We start from the raw sequence: 22071 nt of genomic DNA on the forward strand, positions 1-22071 counted from the left end.
TGGATGCCTGGTCCTCCTGGTCTCCACATCTAGAGTGCTGAGATAACAGGTGTGCACCATCACACCTGGTTTCTGGGGTGCTGGGGGTCCCGTTGAGTATTGTCTACGCTGGGCCAGCAGTCTCCCAGCTGAGCTACAATCCCCAAAGCTGGATCACTTTTAAAACATTGTTTGCTGGAGCTGGAGATGTACGTTATGATGGAGCATATTTTTTGAGGCAGTCTCTCTTAGGTTGCTATGGAGTCCAGGTAGCTTTGAACTCAAGATCCTCCTTCTGGGGCTGGAGAGATGGCTCAGCAGTTCAGAGTGCTCGCTGTTCTTGCAGAGGACCTAAGTTTAGTTCTAAGCAACCATGCCAGATGTCTCATAACCACCTATAACTCCAGCTTCAGGGGATATAATATGCTTTTTGAAGCCGGGCGGTGGTGGCGCACGCCTTTAATCCCAGCACTCGAGAGGCAGAGGCAGGCGGATCTCTGTGAGTTCGAGGCCGGCCTGGTCTACAAGAGTGAGTTCCAGTACAGGCTCCAAAAGCTACAGAGAAACCCTGTCTCGAAAAACCGAAAACCAAAAAACTTTTTTTGGCCTCTATGTGAGAGAAGGAGAAATTGATAACAATCATTAGTATGTATTTAAGGCTAGATACCCGGTAGAACCCCGGAGCAAAGCCTCATGAGTCCATCGTCCACGTAAGGTAAAGCACAGAAGGTGCCTCCCTTCCCGAGGGAGCTGACAATCAGGAACGTGAGCCAGCACTGCTGTACCTGCAGTGTGAATTGAAGAGAAGAGGTTAAAGGCACAGACAGGAGCTGGAGAGATGGCCCGGAAGCCCTCCTCCACTCCCCTGGAAGCCCTCGGCCACTCCCCTGGAAGCTGGCTCATGGCAAACAAATGATGAAACTGGATATCGCTCTTGCAATCCAGAGGACCCACATTCAGTCCCCAGCACCCACCTTGGGTGGCTCACAACTGCCTGTAATTCCAGCTCCAGGAAGCCCCAGGCCCTTCTCTTTTCTAATTTTTTTAATTAAAAATTTTTTTTAGATTTATTTTACTATTTTATGTGTATGAATGTTTTGCCTGCATGTTTATCTGTGTATCAGATTCATGCTTGGTGCCCAAGAAGGTGATACACCTCCATGTGGGTGCTGGGAATTGAATCCAGGTCCTTCACAACAGCAAAAAATGCTCTAAACCACTGAGCTAACTCTCCAGCCCCTTTTCTGATTTTATTTTAAACAGATGTTATTTTTATTCTATGTGTATGGGTTTTTTCTCTAGCTGTATGTTTATACATTACAGGCATGCCTAAGGCCTAAGGGGGGCAGAAGAAGGCGTCGGCTGCACCAGAACAGGAGTTACAGATGGTTGTTAGCTGCCGTGTGGGTGCTGGGAGCCTAACTTGAGTCCTTCTGAAAGCACAAGCAGCCAGTGCTCTCAGCTGAGCCATCTCTTCAGGCCCTCTTCTGGCCTCTGCAGGCAACTGCTCTTGTGTACACGTACCCACACATAGGCCCTAGTGTTTACCTGTAATTAAATATAAAGCAGTAAGATTCCGAAGAGATGGCTCAGTTGAAAGCACTTGTTGCTCTTGCAGAGGACTAGGGTGTGAATCTCTACAATGGTGGCTCACGGCTCTGTGTAACTCCAATTCCAGGGGATCAGATACTCTTTTCTGGATTTCTGGGGAATCCATACACACATATGCATACACACAGTGTACTAACACACACATACAAATAAATACATTTTAAACATCTTTGGAATAACAAAAATAAAATAAATCTTTTAAAAAAGGATACAGCAATGTTCTAGAAGAATACACTAGACCCTGGCGGTCTAGTGGTTAGGATTCCGTGTTCTCACTGCTGTGGCCTGGGTTTGATTCCCGGTAAGGGAAACAATGCTATAGTTTATTTTAAAATGCAGGGAAAACCGGTCCCTGGGGACCGGAGTGGCTGAAGAGTGAGGGAGTCAGAGAGCGAAAGGGAGAGAGGAGAGAGAAAAAAAAAGATGGAAGTGGGCAAGGCCCACTTTTTCTTTTCTTTTCTTTTCTTTTTTTTTTATTTAAAATTTATTTATTTATTATGTATACAATGTTCTGTCCACACATATGCCTGCATGCCAGAAGAGGGCACCAGATCTCATAGATGGTTGTGAGCCACCATGTGGTTGCTGGGAATTGAACTCAGGACCTCTGGAAGAGCAGTCAGTGCTCTTAACCTCTAAGCCATCTCTCCAGCCCCCGCTTTTTCTTTTTAAAGGGGAACGTAGCATACGGGGGGTGCTCTTAGTGACTGCAGTTAAGGACGGATCCAGTCAGGACCCCAAGGGCAGGCCAGTCCAGATGCCTGAACACTAACAGTAACCATGTAGGCAACTGCGATGCCAGTAATATGCCTTCAGGAAAAGAAAGAACTGGGAAATAATATCAGAGGAAGAACAGGCAGACCATGAGATTTCTCTTCGTTTGGGATGGGTGGGCAAGAGAGAAGTTAAAAGAAATTCTGAGGTTGGAGTGCACTGTGACTTGAGAGGACGATGGTACCATCAACAATTGTCCCCTCTCCTAGTGCAGGAAAGGTGTTAGTTGGGTTTGGATGGTGAGGGGTGTCTAAGTATGTGGTGAGGAATGGGAGAAGGGAGCTTTGCGTTTTGGAAATTGATGAGAGTCCAAGACTAATTATTGAAAATACCAAAATAAGCTGGCCATGGTGGTACAGGTCTTTAGTGCCAGCATTCAGGTGGCAAAGACAGGTGGATCTCTGTGAGTTCAAGGCCACTCTGGTCTATATAGAAAGTTCCAAGGATGCTAAGGCTACATAGTGAGACTGTGTCTTGAAATGAAAGTTACTGATTGATTCATCTATTGCATTTCTGAGGATGGAACCCAAGACAGAGTCTTACATACTCTAGGTATGCGACTCCACTAAAATAGATCCCCTCCCGGTACCTATTTTGTTGTTTGTTTGTTTGCCTGAGACTGGGAGCCAAAGTGGCCTCAGACTCATTATGTAGCTGAGGACCTTGAGCTCCTGATTCTCCTGCCTCTGCCTCCCAAATGCAGACGCTGCAGGTGTCCCTACACTTAGCTGTCAGCATATTAATTTTTCTTAAAAGAGAAATTTTTGAGGAGGCGAACCATATAAACAGTCTAAACCCCTTTCCATATACATCAGAGAAACAAGAACAGTGCCCCTGAAGCTCGTGTGGGGGTGCCTGCTGCTTGTGGCAGCTGTGAGCCAGCTGCTGAGGGGCTGGCCTTGGTTTCTCTGATGTAGGGACACATCATCTATCCCAAGCGTTTATTGTTCACAGAATACACTGTCTCCCTGGGATCTGTCCCGGCTGGGATCCAAAGCTGAGCAGAACGGATAATACACTGTCTGTTGCATTTCCTTAACTGCAAACTAGTGAAACTAAAGACAGAACCACGATGAGACAGGCAGTGCGTGGCTATTTTACCATCCGCTTTCATAACTCATGCTGTTTCCAGGGTTGTGAAGGTCCCTTCCTTTATGGACACTCCTCTATCCTGGCAGCCCTCTCCCACTCCCCCAGAACCCGGCTCACGGAGAAATCGTGCCCTTTGTTGAATAGATGCATGGTTGGAGGTATGATAGAGCACTGGATGTCGAGCTGCTGACGTGTGTGTGTGTGTGTGTGTGTGTGTGCGCGCGCGCGTGTGTCTTTCCTGCATCAAAGAAGACATTTGTTTAAACCTCACGATTTATTTTGTGGACTCCTCAGCAGCTGAAGCATACAGTGGAATGGCCCTCGTTTCAGTGAGTGAACCAAGCAGCGGCAAACTCAAAGATAAATCTGAAAGTTGGCAATGGCGGGTAGAACGCAATTACAGAGGAAAAGAAGCTGCCGATTTCCCCTGAAACGGGGCGAACGTTTCAGGAGAGGATTGCTGGGCTCCAGGTCTGTGTCAGGGTTGGTAAAGCATTGAAGAGGACTCAACACACCCCCTGTTAGAACGAGTTGGCATTTAATAAGAAGACCCCGGAGAGAAGCTTGCTGATGTGTACATTTTTGCAGCATAGCTTTGCAGGGGCAGGGCCCTTTTGCAGAAATTCTTTGGGAGGGAGGGAGGCATCGGATGAGTCAGTTCTGTACTTGTGGGGCTACCTCCTGGGACACAGCTTGACTCATCCACAAATACTGACATTCCTTTTGAAGAAGTGGCCTGCAAATACTTTCCTGGAGGGAAAGCCATAACCGCATTGATTTAACAATTGCTTTAGCAAGCAAGTAGCAACAAAAGCAAACCATCGTAGATGCTCCTCTTTAATATATAATCTGTAAATGTTCACTGATAAGGAATTGGCTGAGTAAGGTATAGTACATGCATACATTGGAAAATAAGGTAGTTCTGTGTGGAAATTTTTTTAGGAAATATTAATAACTCAAGAAAAGATATATATATATATATATATATATATATATGTACATATAATATGATCCTATGTGCGCAAATGTCTTTCTTTTCTTCTGTTACTTTTTCTCTTTTGAAACAGGGCAGTACTACCTGGGCTGGAACTCTCCTATGTAGACTAGAAGGGCTTCAAATTTATAGAGATCTCCTTGCCTCTGCGTCTTAAGTTCTGGCATTAAAAGTGTGTATCACCATGCCCAGCTTTTTTTTTTTTAATTTTCGAGAAAAAATATGGGGGCTGGAGAGATGACTCAGAGGTTAAGAGCACTGGCTGCTCTTACTAGAGGACCTGGGTTCAATTCCCAGCATTCACATGGCGGCTCACTCCTGTCTGTAACTCCAGTTCCAGGGCTTCTGATGCCCTCACACAGACACACATGCAGGCAAAACACAAATGCCCATAAAATAAAAAAAATGAAAAGAAAAATAGGGTCTTGCTGCTGTAGACCAGGTGGACCACCAACTCCTAATCATCTCTCCTCGGCCCCTCAATTTACAGGTGTATTTGATTATACCTGACTGTATGTATAGAAATATGTTACAGAGAATTCTGCTGTAAAATACTAACAGTGGTTTCCTAGGAGGAAGGAAAACTAATTGCTGGGATAGGAAAGAAAGCACAATTTCCTCACCTGGGCATGGTGGAGCATGTCTATAACCCCAGACTCTGGAGGCTGAGGCAGGAGAATCACCATGAGTGTGAGGCCAGCTGGAACTAGCAAAACCGTGTCTCAAGGAACAAAAACAGCTGGGCACGCTGGTGCATGCCTATAATCCAAAAGAAAGCAACAGATAAAACAGCTTTGTTCCACTGTATTTCTTTCTGTACTTTCCGCTGTCTTTACCTTGCCCGTTAGAGAATGTAGTTAGGGGCCACTGGTGAGATGGTGTGGTAGACAAAAGTGCTTGCCACCAAGCCTGGTGTTCTGAGCTTGATCCAAATATTCACGGTAGAGAGAACTGACTCCCAAAAGTTGTCCTCTGACCTCTGTACATGCATGCCTGCACACACACACACACACACACACACACACACACACACACAAATATTATGTAACTAATTCCTTTAATTTTTAAAGATTTATTCATTTATTTTATGTGTATAAGGGATCTCCTTGCAAGCATGTACATGCACCATGTGCTTGCCTAGTGCCGGCAGGGGTCCAAAGAGGGCATCAGACTCCCTGGAACTGGAGCTATGGAAGGTCATGAGCCACCATGTGGATGGTGAGAACCGAACCTGGTCTTCTGCAAGAGCAACAGTGCTCTTAACCTGAAAGCCAACTCTTCAGTGTGCCGGCATTCTTAAAGTACAGACACAGGAATAGTTTGAGGTCCCGGAAGGCTTTCTTCTGCCACTGTTTTTTCTCAAAGCTTGATCTTGATCAGATTTCTTTTTTTAAAAAATATTTATTTATTTATTTATTATGCATACAATATTCTGTCTGTGTGTATGTCTGCAGGCAAGAAGAGGGCACCAGACCTCATTACAGATGGTTGTGAGCCACCACGTGGTTGCTGGGAATTGAACTCAGGACCTTTGGAAGAGCAGGCAATGCTCTTAACCTCTGAGCCATCTCTCCAGCCCCTTGATCAGATTTCTTATTTGTTTGTTTGTTTTCTTGTTTTGTCTTTTGGTTTTTGGGTTTTAGAGACAGGGTTTCTCTGTATAGCCCTAGCTGTCCTGGAACTTGCTTTGTAGATCAGGCTGGCCTCGAACTCACAGAGATCTGCCTGCCTCTGGCCTTCCGAGTGCTGAGATTAAAGGTGTAGGCCACCACCGTACAGCTGAGGGTCACTCTTTAACCTCAATTGAGAAAGTCACTTGTTTTTAAGGAAACAGATTGGAGTGTTGGGGTGTGCTTTATTCTGTGGTGCCTAAAGTTATATTTCCTATGCGACAATTTCCTGCTCCACAGGCTGCTGATTTTCTGACTGGACTGATACTTGAGTATCCACAAAGCAGTATTTTACTCCTCTTAAGGATGGTCGGTACCAGACTAGAAGTGACCTTTTGCCGAGCCCATTCAGCCTGGGAACCCCAAGCCTGATTTCTCAAGCAGGGAAAAGGTTTTCAGTATCTCTGTGGAAAAGGGAATTGGGGTGGCTCCAGGGACGGCTGGACGCCAGATGTGGGAGCAGGGCAGCCTGCGTCCCTAGACCTCTGCGCTAAGGAACTTCTGCGCCTGCTCATAACTGCCAGCTCCTTGGTGTATAAAAGGAAGAAGATGGTTTGTGTTCCCATTAGGGAGGGTCGCCATAGTTGTCCCACTTCCTGCCCCAACGAAAGATTCTGAGTGCCCGTGGAATCCAGAGACCCAGGGCTAAGTGCAAAAGCCAACAGTAACCTGAAATGAACCCTGGTGAGCCACCTGCCTTCTCCTGGCCTTCCTTTCTCTGCTAGATAAGGGGATGGGGTTCCATGATCTCCCGGAATGATCACCTAATCTCTGGGAACCCGAGAGAACAAGTGCCACACTCTGAGGTCCGAGTCAGCTAGATTTTCCCTGGAGGGTACATAGGGAGAGGTGGTTTTAGGGAGACGACTAAAAGCCCTTTATGTTTTATTTCTCACCTTAATCCTGCCTGTTCTGACGATTCTAAGAGAAACCTAGAGGCCCTTTGTAGGCCGGCATCCCTTCTGTAACCTAAACGTCTTTCTTCTCTTTTTCTCCCTCTCACTAACAGCGCCACAAGTTTTCGGGACAGTGGTAACTCAGTGTAGAGATGGGGGGGGGGGTGTCAAACCCCTTTGAAGAAGATGGTATAGGACAAGGATCTTACAAGGACACCGGACATAGATAAAAATATTTGCTTATACCTAATTCACCCTTCATCTGGATCTCAGCTTGATCTTAAAAGGCTGAAGTGTGTTTGTGGATGAGAAAAAAAAAAAAAACTAAAGGAAAGAGAGAAGTAGAGCACACTCGGAGGACCTGATTCCTTCCCCCAGCTCACATTCCTCCGCCCCGGTCCCGCTGCCACAACTCCACTGCCAAGGGGGCCCTAGACTCCCGCTCCGAACTATTCCAACCATCCTGAACAGGGTGGGGCACCCCTCCCGGGTTAGTCTCCCCTTCTACCCCGGTTCCTCCCTTTCTGGGGTGGGGCCAGCCAATGGCCGATGAGACTCCGGGTTTGGCCTGGGAGCTGGGGCAGCTCGCGGATTCCCCGCCCCACAGTTCTGGCCGGCATCCCGGTGCGCACGGACGTGGCTCGAGTTTCCTCTGCTTAAGGCTCCTGCTCGCTTTCGCCTCTCTCTCTACTCCTTCTCTCCCGGTCTCCCGCTCCGGCTCCAGCCGGCCGGCCCCGTACGGCTTCGGGAAGCCATGGAGGATGTCACGCTCCGTATCGTCGAGCGGCCGTATTCCGGTTATCCCGACGCCTCCTCAGAGGGCCCGGAGGCCACCCCAGTGGAGGCACCGGCCACGGAGGAGCCGTCAGGGACCGGCTCTGACGAGCTGATCAAGTCGGACCAGGTAAACGGTGTGCTAGTGCTCAGCCTTCTGGATAAAATCATCGGCGCCGTTGACCAGATCCAGCTGACCCAAGCCCAGCTGGAGGAGCGACAGGCGGAGATGGAGGGTGCTGTGCAGAGCATCCAGGGCGAGCTCAGTAAGCTGGGCAAGGCGCACGCCACCACGAGCAACACCGTGAGCAAGTTGCTGGAGAAGGTGCGCAAGGTCAGCGTCAACGTGAAGACGGTGCGCGGCAGCCTGGAGCGCCAGGCCGGTCAGATAAAGAAGCTGGAGGTCAACGAGGCGGAGCTCCTGCGGCGCCGCAACTTTAAAGTCATGATCTACCAGGTGAGTCCACGGGCAAAGTGAGCCCAGAGTTGGGGGGCGGGGGCATCCCGCCTGTGGCCCCAGCCCTGAGATCTGGGTGGGGACACCCGGCTGAGGTTCATCTCTCTGCCAACTGGCCCCGTGGGAGCGGTCAGGAGCTCCTCCCTCCTTGCAAACTCAGCTGGAGGGGGTTACGGGGAGTGGCGGACTCTTGGGGCGCACAGAGAGGTTCATCCCAAGTCTTCCCCGGGGGCCCAGGCTCCTCCCTGCGGTCTGTAACTCCTAGCGGAAAAGTTAACGGGTTGGACTTGGGAACTCAGAATGCTCCCAGTTTGTCTCTGTCAAATGTCTTCCCACTTGGAGAAAGTTTTGTGCGGGAAATACCCGAGGTCTCTGGTGGTCTTTTAGGGACCCTCTGTAAGCGGACACTGACTGTGGGGCTTGGGGCCTGGGGCCTCCGGTGCTGCGGGCCCGATATAGCGGGTGATTCAGGGCTCAGGCACGCACCGGCGGGGGCGCCATGCAAGGGACACGACCGTCAGCCCCCCTCATCCTACCCCGCGCCCCCCGCACCAGACTCGGCTGCCCACGCGCGTCCCCTTGATGCGATCTGTCCCTGGCCTCCAGGCACTTTCAGGTCCTTGGGGACACCCTGTCTCGCGGTGCTCCGGCGCCCTTAGAGCAGGTGGGGCGGGTAGGGGTGGGCGTTAGGAGAGCGAATGGGGCTGGTGGAGGTGGCGGTCTGGGCTTGGTGAATCACCTTTCCTCCCCCGCATAACTGTGGGGGAGGTGTCCCCAACGGTGAAGGGTCTAGCGGGTGGAGTCTGGCACACTCAGGCCTCACCCTTTGCTTTCTTTGCACCTTTCTGTGTTTCTCCTGCCTGGATACAACTGTAGATTTTGTATTCTAACCCCTAAACCTGCTGGGAGTCTCAATGTTGATCTGCCCCTGCACGCGCCATTACCTGACCCCACTGAGTAAGCCTGAGCCGAGTGAGGGATTGGTGGTCTTTCCCTGGAGGGAAATGTGCTGGGCCCTGCCTCCTCCTGGCTGGGCCTAGTTGATGCTCCTACTCCTAAACCTGAGGGCAATGGAAAGAAACGGAAAACTAAATTTCCCACAGGCCTCACCGTCAAGAACTTGTATTGGGAAGCTGTGGTCACTAACAGCTAGCTCTGAGCCTTGCTTGTTTGAAGGTGCTTCAGAGTAACCGCGTGGTGTGAGATGAGGTCCTTAACTTGGTTTCCCTAAGCGGGGAGGGGGAGAGCAAGAGCGATGCAGGTGGGAACAGTGTCTGGGGGGAAGAACTGAGATCGAGACTTTGGTGGTAGGATAGAGGCAGAAACGCGACCGCTCCCCGACCGCTCCCGGCTCCTGCCTCTACATACTGTTGAGGGACTCTTCCAGTGGGGCCTGTAAAAGTTTTGCCTTGCTTGCCGATGCATACCCACGGCCCCATCATTGCAGAGGCTAAGGCAGCTTGGGACGTATAACACAACCCTGTCTTCAGACAAAAACGTTTTGCTTTGCCCGTTTTTAAGCACTCACTTGGTAGGAGAAAGTGTTCACCTAGAGCTGTTCCCAAGCACCCTAACGCTTAGCTGCAGGAGGTTTGGGACTGCGCCTCCCCCCCCACCCCATGGGTTGTTTTTAGAACCTGTGTGACCCTTGCAGGTGACATGTGGGGAAAGAGAACAGGACCCGAGATTGTAGCTAGCTTTCTTCTTCAGAACCTGTGCTTATCACAAAGAACTTGGATTTTAAATGTTCCAGGTTGTGCAACTTGGGGGACATTCTCAGCCTGGAGGTAAACCTTCCTGTGTTGAAGGGGGGAATTCTGAGAGAAAGGGCGGGGATTAGGTGGATGGGGGACTTCTCTGCTGAAGTCAGCATCCTCTCTGCTCTGTTCCTCCACCTCTAGCATTTGGCAGTCATTGCTGTCTGAATAGTGGTGTGGGGGACACTCATTAGATGGCTTTGGCTACATGTGAACCAAGCCAGAGAGCTGAGGTAGGGTGACTAGAGGCCGGAAAGACGGCTAAGTCATAAACAGCACCGGCTGCTGTTGCAGAGAACCAGGCCTTGGTTCCCCAGACCCAAATGATGGCTAACAACAATCTAACTCCAGCTCCAGCGGTCTGATACCCTCTTCTGCCTCTGCAGGGACACTGCACAGATGTGGTGCATACAGATACCCCATACACACACACATACAGACACCCCCCTACACACACACAGAATCTGAAAAGGAAGAGTTGCTTAAGTTGAGCCACCAACCCACAGGGGAAAGAATTAACAGAGAACTAAAATGGTCCCTAACTCTAGGACAAGCTCAGAGGTAAGGACTAACTTCCAGTGCATGGGGCAGAGCTCAGGCTAGCAGAACTTCCTTGAGCTGACCCACAGATGTGCCAGGTGGGGTTGAAAGGGAGGGGGGGTTGGAGCAAAGCTGCTTGCTCTCCTCCCGGGTCTGTAGAGATCCACAGTCTGAGAAAAGAATGGGGTAAAAATAGCCATGTGTCTTGGCAGGCCTAATAGGGAAGACTGGGGGCGGCAAGCATTTATGGGAAACTCAGGATAAGGAGATGGCCAGGCAGAGAGAGCAAGAGAGCGAGCGGGAGTGGGTGGGTGGGGGAAACCTGATTGGAAAGGGACTCCCAGACAGTGTGAGGGTTTTTTGGTTTGTTTTTTGGTTTTTTGAGACAGGGTTCCTCTGTAGCTTTGGAGCCTGACCTTTTTGAAACTAGCTCTTGTAGACCAGGCTGGCCTTGAACTCACAGAGATCCACCCGTGTCTGCCTCCCAAGTGCTGGGATTAAAGACGTGCGCCACCACTGCCCAGCTTCGATGTGAATTTTTTTTAGAGGGAAGAGGAAATGAGATTTTACCTTCTCTGCTTTAGGTGTGGGAGGTCATGATGTGGCAAAGGGGACACTGTAGAAAAAGGTACCCAAGGGTCTGGAAATCCCAGCAGTGGGATCAGGGTGGGGGATTTTTTTTTTAAAGATTTATTTATTTATTATGTATACAGTATTCTGCCTGCATGTGTACCTGCACCCCAGAAGAGGGCACCAGATCTCATCATAGATGGTTGTGAGCCACCATGTGGTTGCTGGGAATTGAACTCAGAACCTCTGGAAGAAGAGTCAGTGCTCTTAATCACTGAGCCATCTCTCCAGTCCAGGGTGGGGGATTTTTATAAACAAAAGCTAGCAGTTTGATATCTCATTCTGTGCTGCAGAGCGACACTTAGCTAGGGAACAGTGAATTCTACAGGGAGAAGTGAGCTTTTCTCATGGTGGTAGACCGAGAGCTTCTGGGAAGTCTGGGTTACACTGTGTGGATGGAAGCAGTTGCTCTAGAATTCCATGCAGCTCCGGAGAGTTGACATCCACACAGCAGCTGCCTGTCCAAGTGCTTTTGGATGCTTTCAGAGCTGTATTAGAATCTAGAAGGGGGGATAAAAGAGGAAAAAAATGCTTTCTGGAAGTTGTAATTTTTCCAGTCTCAAGCATGCTAGGCAAGTGATTTACCGTTGCCCCATATCCCCAAACCATGGACTGGTTTGGATGAGGCAAAGTTGGTACCCATTAGATCTGCTCCAAGGGCTTGGGGATAGGACCCAGAAGTGTTGAGGAGCTTAGGTTACTTACTGGCATTCCAGGGGAGGACAGTATGGTTGGAATGAAAGTTTGCTGGCTTCTTCTCCTCAAATCTTCACCCAGCTTTAATTCCTTCCTTCCTGTCCTCCCAGTGAATCACAGACACCTTTCTCTGGAAGAACCCTAAACTTTAATCTAAAAATACTCGAAGCCTGTTGCCCCGGTCCCTTTCCTCCCGCGAAGTCTCATCACTGTGGATTGTGTTCCACATCACTCTTACTAACAGATGACTTTAAGTTGTCTCTCTTGGTCATGGAATCCAAAGCAGACAGGGTGTTTTTAGGGGGCATTCCCAGGACTGAAGGCAAGCTTACCACCTGCCCACCTACCCCCTTTTTACAAGTCAAAGCTGACTGTTGTAAAAGCCAAAGTTAAAAAGGCGAGACAAGCTGGAGTCCTGGCTCTGAGGTTAAGAACACTGACTGCTTTTCCTCAGGACCTGGGTTCAATTCCCAGCACCCACTGGCTGCTCACAGCTGTCTGGACTCTAGTTCCAGGGAGCCCGGCACCCTCACAGAGACATACATGCAAGCAAAACACTAATATTCATAAAATAAAAATTTTAAAAAATGTATAAGGTGAGACAAGGGCATAAAGCAGGCAGTGACAGCAAGAGGGGGCAGAGTATTATGGTAAGCAACAACCTCAGAGATGAGGGGACACTTGTACAATTTTTGGAATCCTACGAACGTGACTATTTCACCATTCTGCCCTTCAGGCCCTCTGAGCTAGAAGATAACCAGCTTCATCCTCTCCGTGGTGTGTCTTAGGAAGCTGGGGCCCAGACTGGGGAAGTCAGCGGCTCTGGTCACTTAGGGGTGAGGGGTAAAAAACTGGCAAGCTGAATGTGATGGTGCACAGCTGGACCCCCAGCTCTCTGGAGGCCATGGAAGCAGGATTGTGAGCCTGTGCTACTTGGGGAGACCCTCTCAAAACAATCACCAACACCCCAAACATGCAAACAGGGAATAGAATAATCTTTGTTGGTAGAATGTTTGCTTAGCATGCTTTAAAGCCCTGGGTTCCTTCTCTAGTACCACATAAATTGACTGGGTGTGCATGCATGTAATTTCAATACTCAGGGAGTAGAGGTAGGGGGATTAGAAGTTCAAGGTCACTCTCAGATACCTCGTGTGGTTGAGGCCAACTTGAGCTACAGGAGATACTGACTGAACAACAAGCAAATTTGGCAAGAACCTGGGTGTGTTTCTCCTTACCTGGGTGCTCTGTGGTATGCATGTATACATGTGTATGTGTGCAGACACATATACTATGTTGACTACAAGTGGCCAGCAGTAGGATATTGATGGCCATTAGCTGCTCTAGCTCCTGGGTGCTGAAGTAGAAGTAAGAATGGTTGGGCTGGAGAGATGGCTCAGGGGTTAAGAACCCTGGCTGCTTTTCTAGAAGTCCTGAGTTCAATCTATAATGAGATCTGGTGCCCTCTTCTGGCATGCAGGCATACATGTAACCAGAACACCGTATACATACATAATAAATAACCACAATCTTAAAAAGAAAAGAAAAATGGTTGCCCAGCTCCATGGCAGTGGGAGAGGACAGAGCCCAGTGTTAGGATTAAATTCCAGGTCAGTCATGGGTATGCCTCGCTTAGGCTCCCATTCTAGGGGAGAGACACTTTCCACCTCCCATCTCCCTGCTGCTTTTTCCTTCTCCCTGTACTCGGCAGGTTGGGACCTGTTGCTGCTTTGGGGTTTTATGAATACATGCCTTACTGAACAGTGCTATTGTCCAAGTCTGCTCTTCCCTCTGATTGTCCCTCTCCTGAGTTCTCACCCAAAGCAAGAGTGTGGGCTCAGCTCTTGAGGGGGTCAGAAGCCACCCCGGGAACCCCATAGGCCTGAAGACGGCTTGTTTTTACATTCTGGTTTCTCCCTGTGTTATAGTGTCTGACATTCTAACATTCTGGATAGCAAGGGAGGCAGGAGGTAGAAACATGGCCGAAGGGAAGCAGCCAGAGTGTCCCTCTTCTGTGCATGTCCCTTTCCTTATTTGTGGTGACACCCATGCATGCCCCCCCCCCCCGCCTCACGGAATAAAATGAAGGAAGGGAGTGTGTGTCTCTTCTGCTCATTGGAGCCTCCCTGTTAGAATTTACCAATTGGTCTTGAAACATTCCGTCTCCGTTCTTTGGCAGCCTCTTTTCTCCTTCTCCCCAGCCCCTCAATAGCCATAGTCATCTCCTGCATGACAGTGGTATCCCAAGGGTAGAAGGTGGGGAGCCCAAGGAAAGGACCAAGGAACATTCTAGAGGACAGGGGGGAGGTGGAAGGGGTTCAGTTGAAGCTGCTGTGTTTATTAATTCATGGGCTTGCATTCATCCCACCCCTTCTAGCCCCAGGGCCCTCCCAAAGAAGCCTTTCAAATGTGGTTTCGGCCCACCCTGATCCATTCCGGAGCCTCTCCCTTCAACCAGCTCCAGCTCAGCTTGCCACAGGGACCTCTTCCTGTAAATTCTCCGCACCCATCCCAAGTGCCATTTAAACCCCTTTTCCTCATCTTAGCCCAAGAAGAAGCCGAATGCACCCTTCGACCCGGCCACGCCCAAGATCGTGCCTCTTGACCTTCTCCCTGAGACCGAGCCCTTTCACCTGAAGCCTGAAACAGTACCTGGGCACCCAGCCTTTGAGCAGATGCCCAGTCCACTGCCCAATTACCCAGAGCCTGGGCCCCGACCCACCCCAGAGGAGCCAACAGCTGGCGGGAGCATGTAGGGGTCTCCTGGGACCCCGGGGCCAGTGGGCACAGAGCGTCTCTCCTGGCTACCCTCAGCTCATCTCCTGATGGAAATCAGAGCCTTGATGGCCTGTGCTTTCAAACTGTTGTCTGTTATGGGCTGGCAACGGGTGTTAGAAAAATGCTTGCGTTGTGCAGCGCTCAGGCAAATGTGGTGTGTGCAGAGGGGGTGGGAGGTAAACATGAGGGTCCTCCACCTCTTGGAGGTGATATTTTGTTCTCCAGTGCTGGGGATGGACCCCCGAGCCTCATGCATGCTAAGCAAGTGCCCAACCACAGAACTGTATCCCTTGATGTCTTTTTGAATTGTAGCTCTGCCAGCAGCAGACTTGAGCTGCACCCAAAGGCTGCCTTGCATGAAGCTGCATGAAACTGGGCGTGTCTTCTGATTCTCCCTCCCACCCCACCCCAGGGACAGGCCAGTTTGGCTCAAAGCCTCTTTGAAGGGGAGCCTTCATGAGGCCCAGGCCTGGGAGCTGTTCTGTGCCCTCTTCACCCACTCCCTGTAGCTGAGGAAAACATTTACACTTTTTTTTCATTTTCTTTTAGAAAATGTTTTGCAAAGGGATCCCTTATGTTTGCCAGATCCTGCCTTGGGTGGGGCACCCAAAAGTTGCCAGCTCAGAGAAGCCCAAAGGGAAGACCTTTTAGCTGGCTCCAGTGCACAAGGCTTCTCAACTCCTCGTTTATCTCTTTCTCCATAATCATCTCCCTAAGGAACACTGGTAGATTTTTTTCCCCATCTACCTCCCTCATGATAATTGAATACTATAGATATGATATGTGATTGTTTACACATGGATGTTCTTTGGAATACCACAAAACCATTCTAATTTCCAAGGCCCTGCCACCTTCTGAGAGTCAGTTTTCATCCTCTTGTGAACAACGCCATCACTGCTAAGAAAGGGTGCTATAGTAGAAGAAAGCCCCCTCCTGCCTTTGATGTCTTATCTCCTTGTCCTGGTAACCCAAAGCAGAGGTTCTGACCTTTTAGAACTTCCTCTTCATTTCTCCTTCATAAAGAATCTTCTGGGAGGGGAGCAGAGAAAAACATAGTGCTCAATAAAAATCAATAACTATATATCTATATATAAGAAAGAAAAAGAAAAAAAAAGAATCTTCTTCCCCACAATGCAGCCTCTTCTAATATGCTCTCTCAGCAGGTTTGGGGTCTTAGAACCATCTCCACTATCTTTCTGGGCCCAGCTGTAGACAGAACTGGTTAACACTAAATCAAGAGAGGCTCCCCTGCACAGCTGGGTAGTACCTGCCCCTTCTGAAATGCCAAGGCCATAGTGATGCTCAATTAGATTATAATCAGAAAATGATTTTTTTTTTTTGTAGCAGGGTTGGGAGGTGAAGTGTAGAAGGTGGGAACCTCTCTGGGCCGGGGTGGGGAGGGGGAGTCTCTCTACATCCATCCTGGACTGGTGCCTTCCTGGCTTGGGGAGCTGTGTGTGTTTGGCAGGGGCTGGGGAAGCTGTGCATGCTTTTGTTTGGACCTGGTCATTAAAGGTAACTCTGGAACCCAAGCCTGTTGGCAGTGGTGGTTTTGTTTAATAAAAACGGGAAAACGGAACAAGCAGACCCTTCCCTTCTTGTTCTCCACGAGGCCCCTCCATGGCCCTAATCACTCTGCCAGGGCACTAGGATTGAGACAAAGGTACCTGGCCCCGGGTGCCCAGAGTAAGGGGAGGTGCTTTTGGATTGTGTTGGTGGCTGTTGTAGCAACAGGCAGACTGGGTGGGCCCAAGGCAGCACTCCAAGGCTATGAGTCATGAGGGAAGCCTGACTTGGAAATGGGGGTGGAAAAGAGAAATCCATTAATGGAGGGGAAAAGCTAATCGTGATGTTCAGAACCAGCCTACAGGACATTGTACAGGGACTCAAGCCAAGTTATTTTTCTTACCCCACCCCCAACCTTCCACCCAGATGTCTCCAGGAAGAGCCGCTAGTCCAGGGAAGCCCACAACGAAGTGGGTTCCATTTCCCAGGCACCTTTCCCAGAAAAGTTTAGGCATAACTTTTTCCCCTCTGGGCTTGCTCCCTGACACTGCAGCAATGGAAGCTGGCAGGCAGGAAAAGCCTGTAGTTTTCTGAGCTCAGCTGGCGAAGACCTTTGTCTAGAAAGCTAAAGGTCAGGGAGACCGGCTAGTTCTGCCTTTGGGGGGGGGGGGGTTGGGGGGGGGAGAGTCAGGAATGTAGGAGTGGGGCAGGGATTTGTTCCCCAGGAGTTGGGACTGCTTCCCGACTATTTCTTGTTCTGTCCACATTGCTGAGGGCTGTGGGAGTGCTCTTTTCTACTCATTGGTAAGAGATATGGTGGAGATAAAAGATAAACAAAAATTTTAATTTTATAAACTAAGGTAGAAAAAAAATTAAAACAGGATATCACTGTGTAGTTCTGACTTGTCTGGAACTCACTTTGCAGACCAGGCTGGCCTCCAATTCACAGAGAACAACCTGCTCTATCTCCTGAGCGCCATAAAAGGTAACTCTGGAATCCAAGCCTGGGATGAAAGACCTGCACCACCAAGCCTGGCCCAAGAAGAGATTTTTTTTTCTTTCTTTGTTTTTTGAGATAGGGTTTGTCTGTGTAGCCTGACTGTCCTAGAATTTGCTCTGTCGACTGGGCTGGCCTCCGATTCACAGAGATCTACCTGCCTCTGTCTCTGGAGTGCTACCACAACCTAGCTTTTATATATATACTGGAACAACAGGCAAATCTGGGTTGAGATGCATGGAAGAGGTGGCAGGGTGTTTAATCCTAGGAAATCCTAAAATGATGTGTAAACCCTGAAGATCTCTAGGTGCAGGCAGGATGACTGCAAGAGACTCAAAGTCAGAAGGAATGCTAGCAGAGGCTTGGACCTTCCTACAATCACTACAAGAAAATCATTCTTTCAATGCCTCGGTGAATAAGAGGCACATACCCTAGAAGTCCAGTGATAGTACTAAGCCCCATTATGGCTGCTGGAGACTACAAATCCCAGCATGCTTTGTGTTCAGGCTACCTTGCTTGCTGGGAGGTGTAGTAAAGTAGCTTGAGGTGGCTTGGTGCCCAGTAGAGCTGGTGCTCAGTTGGGAGACGAGGTGGAGACAGCATTCCCTCTCTGTTCCTGTTAATGTTATTGACAAGGAGGGAAGGAAGTTGGGAGGAGGTGTTCCTAGTTTCTAATGTAAACCAGGAAACCCGAGGGGATATGAATGGGAGGGAATAGGAAAGGGATTGGGTGTGGGGAAGGGATTTCTGTAACAGGTGGCATAAAGATTTCATGTAGCCTACGACTAGATGTGTCTCTGTATATTCCTTTTTTAAAACATTTTCTTTTTGTGTGTATCTTTCTATGAGAAGAACCAGTTTATGTTGCCTCATCTTCTCAGGGGATGAGGTTATTGCATAATTCTGAAAAATGACCTTGAGAAAACATTTTAGAAAAAAAATGCTCTCTCCCCTTCACTCCGTGGACTTAAATACCTAAAAAGAGTTTGGGCCTCTATAGGAGCTCCCATTTATGATCCAGGCCAGACCCTTTTCTGTTCTGTGCTCACCCACGTCTATTCTTTGGTGGTGGTGTGTGCTGGGGGGGGGGATCCTAAAATGAAGGAATGTCGATCCCAAGACAGGGTATCGAAAACAGGACTGGTGTTAGGGCCTCTGAGGGGAAGAGGAGGGCTAAGGCTGACTTTGAGATCCGAGATTGTAGGCAGTCCAGGATCACTTTCCCCACTCCTGGCTCTTTAAGCTCTGGCCGTACCAGACAAAAAACAAAACAAAACAAAAACAAAAACCAAACAACAACAACAAAAAAAAACAAAGCAAAAAAGCAAGACTAGAAAAGTAGTCCTCTCCTCTATTCCAGGACAGGGAACGCAGAACCCGAAGAAATGTCCAGGCCGGGGAGAAAAGTTTCTTGGCGGTTGGCCAGTATCTTCCCTTTCTTTCATTAACTTACATGGGGGGGGGGGGTAGTGGGGGGGAGACCCACGGGTGGAGCCAAATAGCATGAAAAAGTCAAGGACGGAAACGGGGCTGCAGGCAGAGCTCTTCCCCTCTAAGACTGGATCAAATCTTAAGAACACACTTCCTTTACTTTAGCTTAAAGCTGTCCTACGTGGGGACCACCTGGGATGGGCTCTGAGCTCACCCCTAGCACATTCTATACTCCCAAACCCACTTTCTGCCTCGTTTGGGGCTGCGAGTCAGTCAGGGCACTAGAGGGCGCTCTTCCATTGACAAAGATAAGCTGTACCTTCCGAAGGCACAATGGCTTACACCAATCATAGGGGTAGCGGTAGCCATAAGTGTGCAAGGGTTTCAGGGTCCCTGGCAATATTTAGCCCAAGTCTGACCCGAAACTCTGCTCTCTCCTCCTGTGTCTATAGCGACCATCCAAAGCACAGGTTGTGACCAGTCCTGTACTGGGCACTGGGGTGTTCAAAAGTGAACAACTTTGGTGGATTTCACTCTTGCAATATAGGTCCCATGCTCTCCCCAGAATCGCCACTACCCTACTCGGTTTCGCCCGAGGTCTTATCCCTCAGCCCTCGCTCTGCCCTCTCTCGTGGGCTCTGTTCTCCTATTAGGATGAAGTCTTACCTTGACTCTGTTCTCCTCTTAGGATGAAGTCAAGCTGCCCGCCAAACTGAGCGTGAGCAAGTCGCTGAAAGAGTCGGAGGCGCTGCCAGAGAAGGAAGGTGATGAGCTGGGCGAGGGCGAGAGGCCCGAGGAGGACGCGGCGATCGAGCTGTCGTCCGACGAGGCGGTGGAAGTGGAGGAGGTGATTGAGGAGTCCCGCGCCGAGCGCATCAAGCGCAGTGGCCTGCGGCGCGTGGACGACTTCAAGAAGGCCTTCTCCAAGGAGAAGATGGAGAAGACCAAGGTGCGCACGCGCGAGAACCTGGAGAAGACGCGCCTGAAGACGAAGGAGAACCTGGAGAAGACGCGGCACACGCTGGAGAAGCGCATGAACAAGCTGGGCACGCGCCTGGTCCCCGTGGAGCGACGCGAGAAGCTGAAGACGTCGCGCGACAAGCTGCGCAAGTCCTTCACGCCCGACCACGTGGTGTACGCGCGCTCGAAGACCGCTGTCTACAAGGTGCCGCCCTTCACCTTCCACGTCAAGAAGATCCGCGAGGGCGAGGTGGAGGTGCTGAAGGCCACCGAGATGGTGGAGGTGGGTCCTGATGACGACGAGGTTGGCGCGGAGCGCGGCGAGGCCACTGACCTGCTGCGTGGGAGCAGCCCCGACGTGCACACGCTGCTGGAGATCACCGAAGAGTCAGACGCCGTCCTGGTGGACAAGAGCGACAGCGACTGAGCAGGACTCGCGGGGCTCTGCCCTGGAGGCCAGCGCCTGACCCTGCCTCTTCCCGGTCCCCCCACCCCACCCCTGCCCACCTCCTTTCTCTTTTCGAACTTTCTATTTCTCATTCTCCTCAGCCCCAGTCTGGTTGAGCTTTTTTCTAAGCTGAATACACATCCCCTGGAACAGCACCCCTTCAGAGCACAAGCCTTAGGCTGAGGGGAGGTGGTCTCCCACCATGGACACAATTTGGACACAGTCTGGGTAGGAAGGAGGAAGAATAGCCCATGCCCTGCTTGTCCAGGTCTAGGATGCTTCTTAGCTCTCTAGTTTGTCCCGTCGGGGATCTGTCTCCCACTTGGCCTCTCCAGCACAGCTTTGTACTCAGCGGCCCCATTCCTGCTTCCTGAGCTGTTTTTCCTTATCCTCACCCCAGGAGACTTTAACGCCAAAATTTCTGAAAGAGGAAAGAGTGACTCCTAAAGATAACCCTTGTAGGGCCAGCCTTATAGTATCAGCTTGCTATCCCTGGGGGGCTGAGGCCGGAGAATTGAAAATGCAAGGCCCGTCTGAGTTCAAAGCCAACCCGAGTAACTCAGTGAGACCCTGTTTCAAAATAAGAAGAGATGGTTGGGGTGTATCAGCGACAGGGTACATGCTCAGAAGGTGGTGGGGGCAATCAAAGTACCATGAAGAAAGAATATGTGTAGGGAGACCTTTGCTCCCGTAGGAGGTAGCCCACCGGAAGACCGGAGGGTCTTTAGGGGAACCTAAGGCAATAAGGTGGGGTGGAGGCAGAGTGTGCCTTGACCCTGGATAAAGGTTCCACCGAAGTAAGTAGGAAGCAAACAGAGCCCAGGAAAGGACGGTAGGTGAGTGTGTGTGGGTGGGGGGCACATTTACAAGTCGCACACAAAATCTGCACACAAGAGCACCCAGGAGCTTTGGGAAGAAAGGGGAAAATAGGAGAAAGTTAAAATGGAATAAGAAAGAAATGTCCTCATTAGCAATACAGAGAAACTAAAGCAAGAATTCCATTCTGGTGGGGTCTCTGGATTTCAGGAACAGGAGGGCAGTCAGTTCTAGAAAGTGTGTTTCAAAGAGAGGTAAGCGGGACTGTGTCCTCTGTTCCAGGGTCTGGGAATTGCCTTCTGGGGAGCCTAGTTTTCCAAGCCCAGAAAATTAGGATTCCAGCAGGGGGCAGCAACAAGCTGTGGCGATCTGGCAGTTCCGGGGGAGGGAGGGATAAGAGGGAGAGAGCAAGGCGCTAAGGGCCCCGCCTGCAGCAGAGATTCCTAGGGGAGCTGGGGCAGCTGCGCTTGCTGACTTGCCCACCCCAGCTCCCACTTAGCAGCTTCTAACGTGGGTCTTTCCCTAGTGCAAAGCTGCAGAATTTGCCAAGACCTCCCGACCTTCCTTGTCTTTGAGGGCACCTTACCTGAAAGTTGGGGAAGGGTTGCTGCTTCTTGTTGGAGGCTTCGTTTCTCTAGTCATTGACCAGATTTTCTGAGGACACTGGTTCTCCCTTTCACTCCCCAGTAATGGTTAGTCAGGAGCAAAGACAACACCTCCCCCAAATGATGGCTAGAAGCTGCTTCCTTCCCCCCCCCCCAATACTTATCTTCCCTGCTCTGCTTTTTTAAAATCGCAGCTAATTGATATTTGGGGTGTGTTGTGTGTGTTGCGGGGCGGGGATGGAAACCACAAACCTTTTATACAATATGAAGCTTTGCTTTTTTTTTTTTTAATTTTCCTTTTTTTTCCCCCTTGATTCCTTTCCCTCCTCCGAGTGATTGAAGACGCCTAAGCCGAGGAGGGCAGGGAATGTAGGGTGAGGTCCCTTGGTGCTGGTGGGCTGAAGGGGCCTAAGTTGTGGGCAGATGCAGTTTCCTGTGGGCTCGAAGGGAGCCCCTCGTGTTGCTGTGTTCTGGTGAGCAGCCGGACCAATAAACCTGCTTTTCTAAAAGGATTTGTGTGGGATTATATTGTCCAAAACAGTTACTGAGGGTGTCGAGGAGCTAAGTTAGGAAACCAGGTGTGAAAAGGGGGAAAGAAGAGGGAAAAAAGATGGAGGGAAGAAGGGAGGGAGAGGGAGGGAGGGAGAGAGGGGTGGGTGGAGG

At 50.0% G+C, this 22071-nt stretch overlaps 1 protein-coding gene across 2 annotated transcripts; it reads left to right on the top strand.

The window, feature by feature from the left end:
* Positions 1-7593: 7593 nt before the first annotated feature.
* Positions 7594-21920, top strand: Cavin1 (caveolae associated protein 1). 2 transcript variants are annotated; one of them, XM_048450674.3, is made up of 2 exons: positions 7594-8247; positions 14414-16177. In XM_048450674.3, the coding sequence occupies exons 1-2, from the start codon at positions 7771-7773 to the stop codon at positions 14621-14623; spliced, it is 687 nt and encodes a 228-aa protein (XP_048306631.1). In that variant the 5' UTR covers positions 7594-7770; the 3' UTR covers positions 14624-16177. The 2 variants fall into 2 exon arrangements, with proteins under 2 accessions (XP_048306631.1, XP_048306630.1); XM_048450673.3 differs by lacking the exon at positions 14414-16177 and adding an exon at positions 19268-21920 and having other exon boundaries at positions 7601-8247.
* Positions 21921-22071: the final 151 nt, after the last annotated feature.

This window comes from Myodes glareolus, chromosome 9 (assembly GCF_982192425.1).
Source record: "Myodes glareolus chromosome 9, mMyoGla1.1, whole genome shotgun sequence".
Classification (NCBI taxonomy): domain Eukaryota; kingdom Metazoa; phylum Chordata; class Mammalia; order Rodentia; family Cricetidae; genus Myodes; species Myodes glareolus.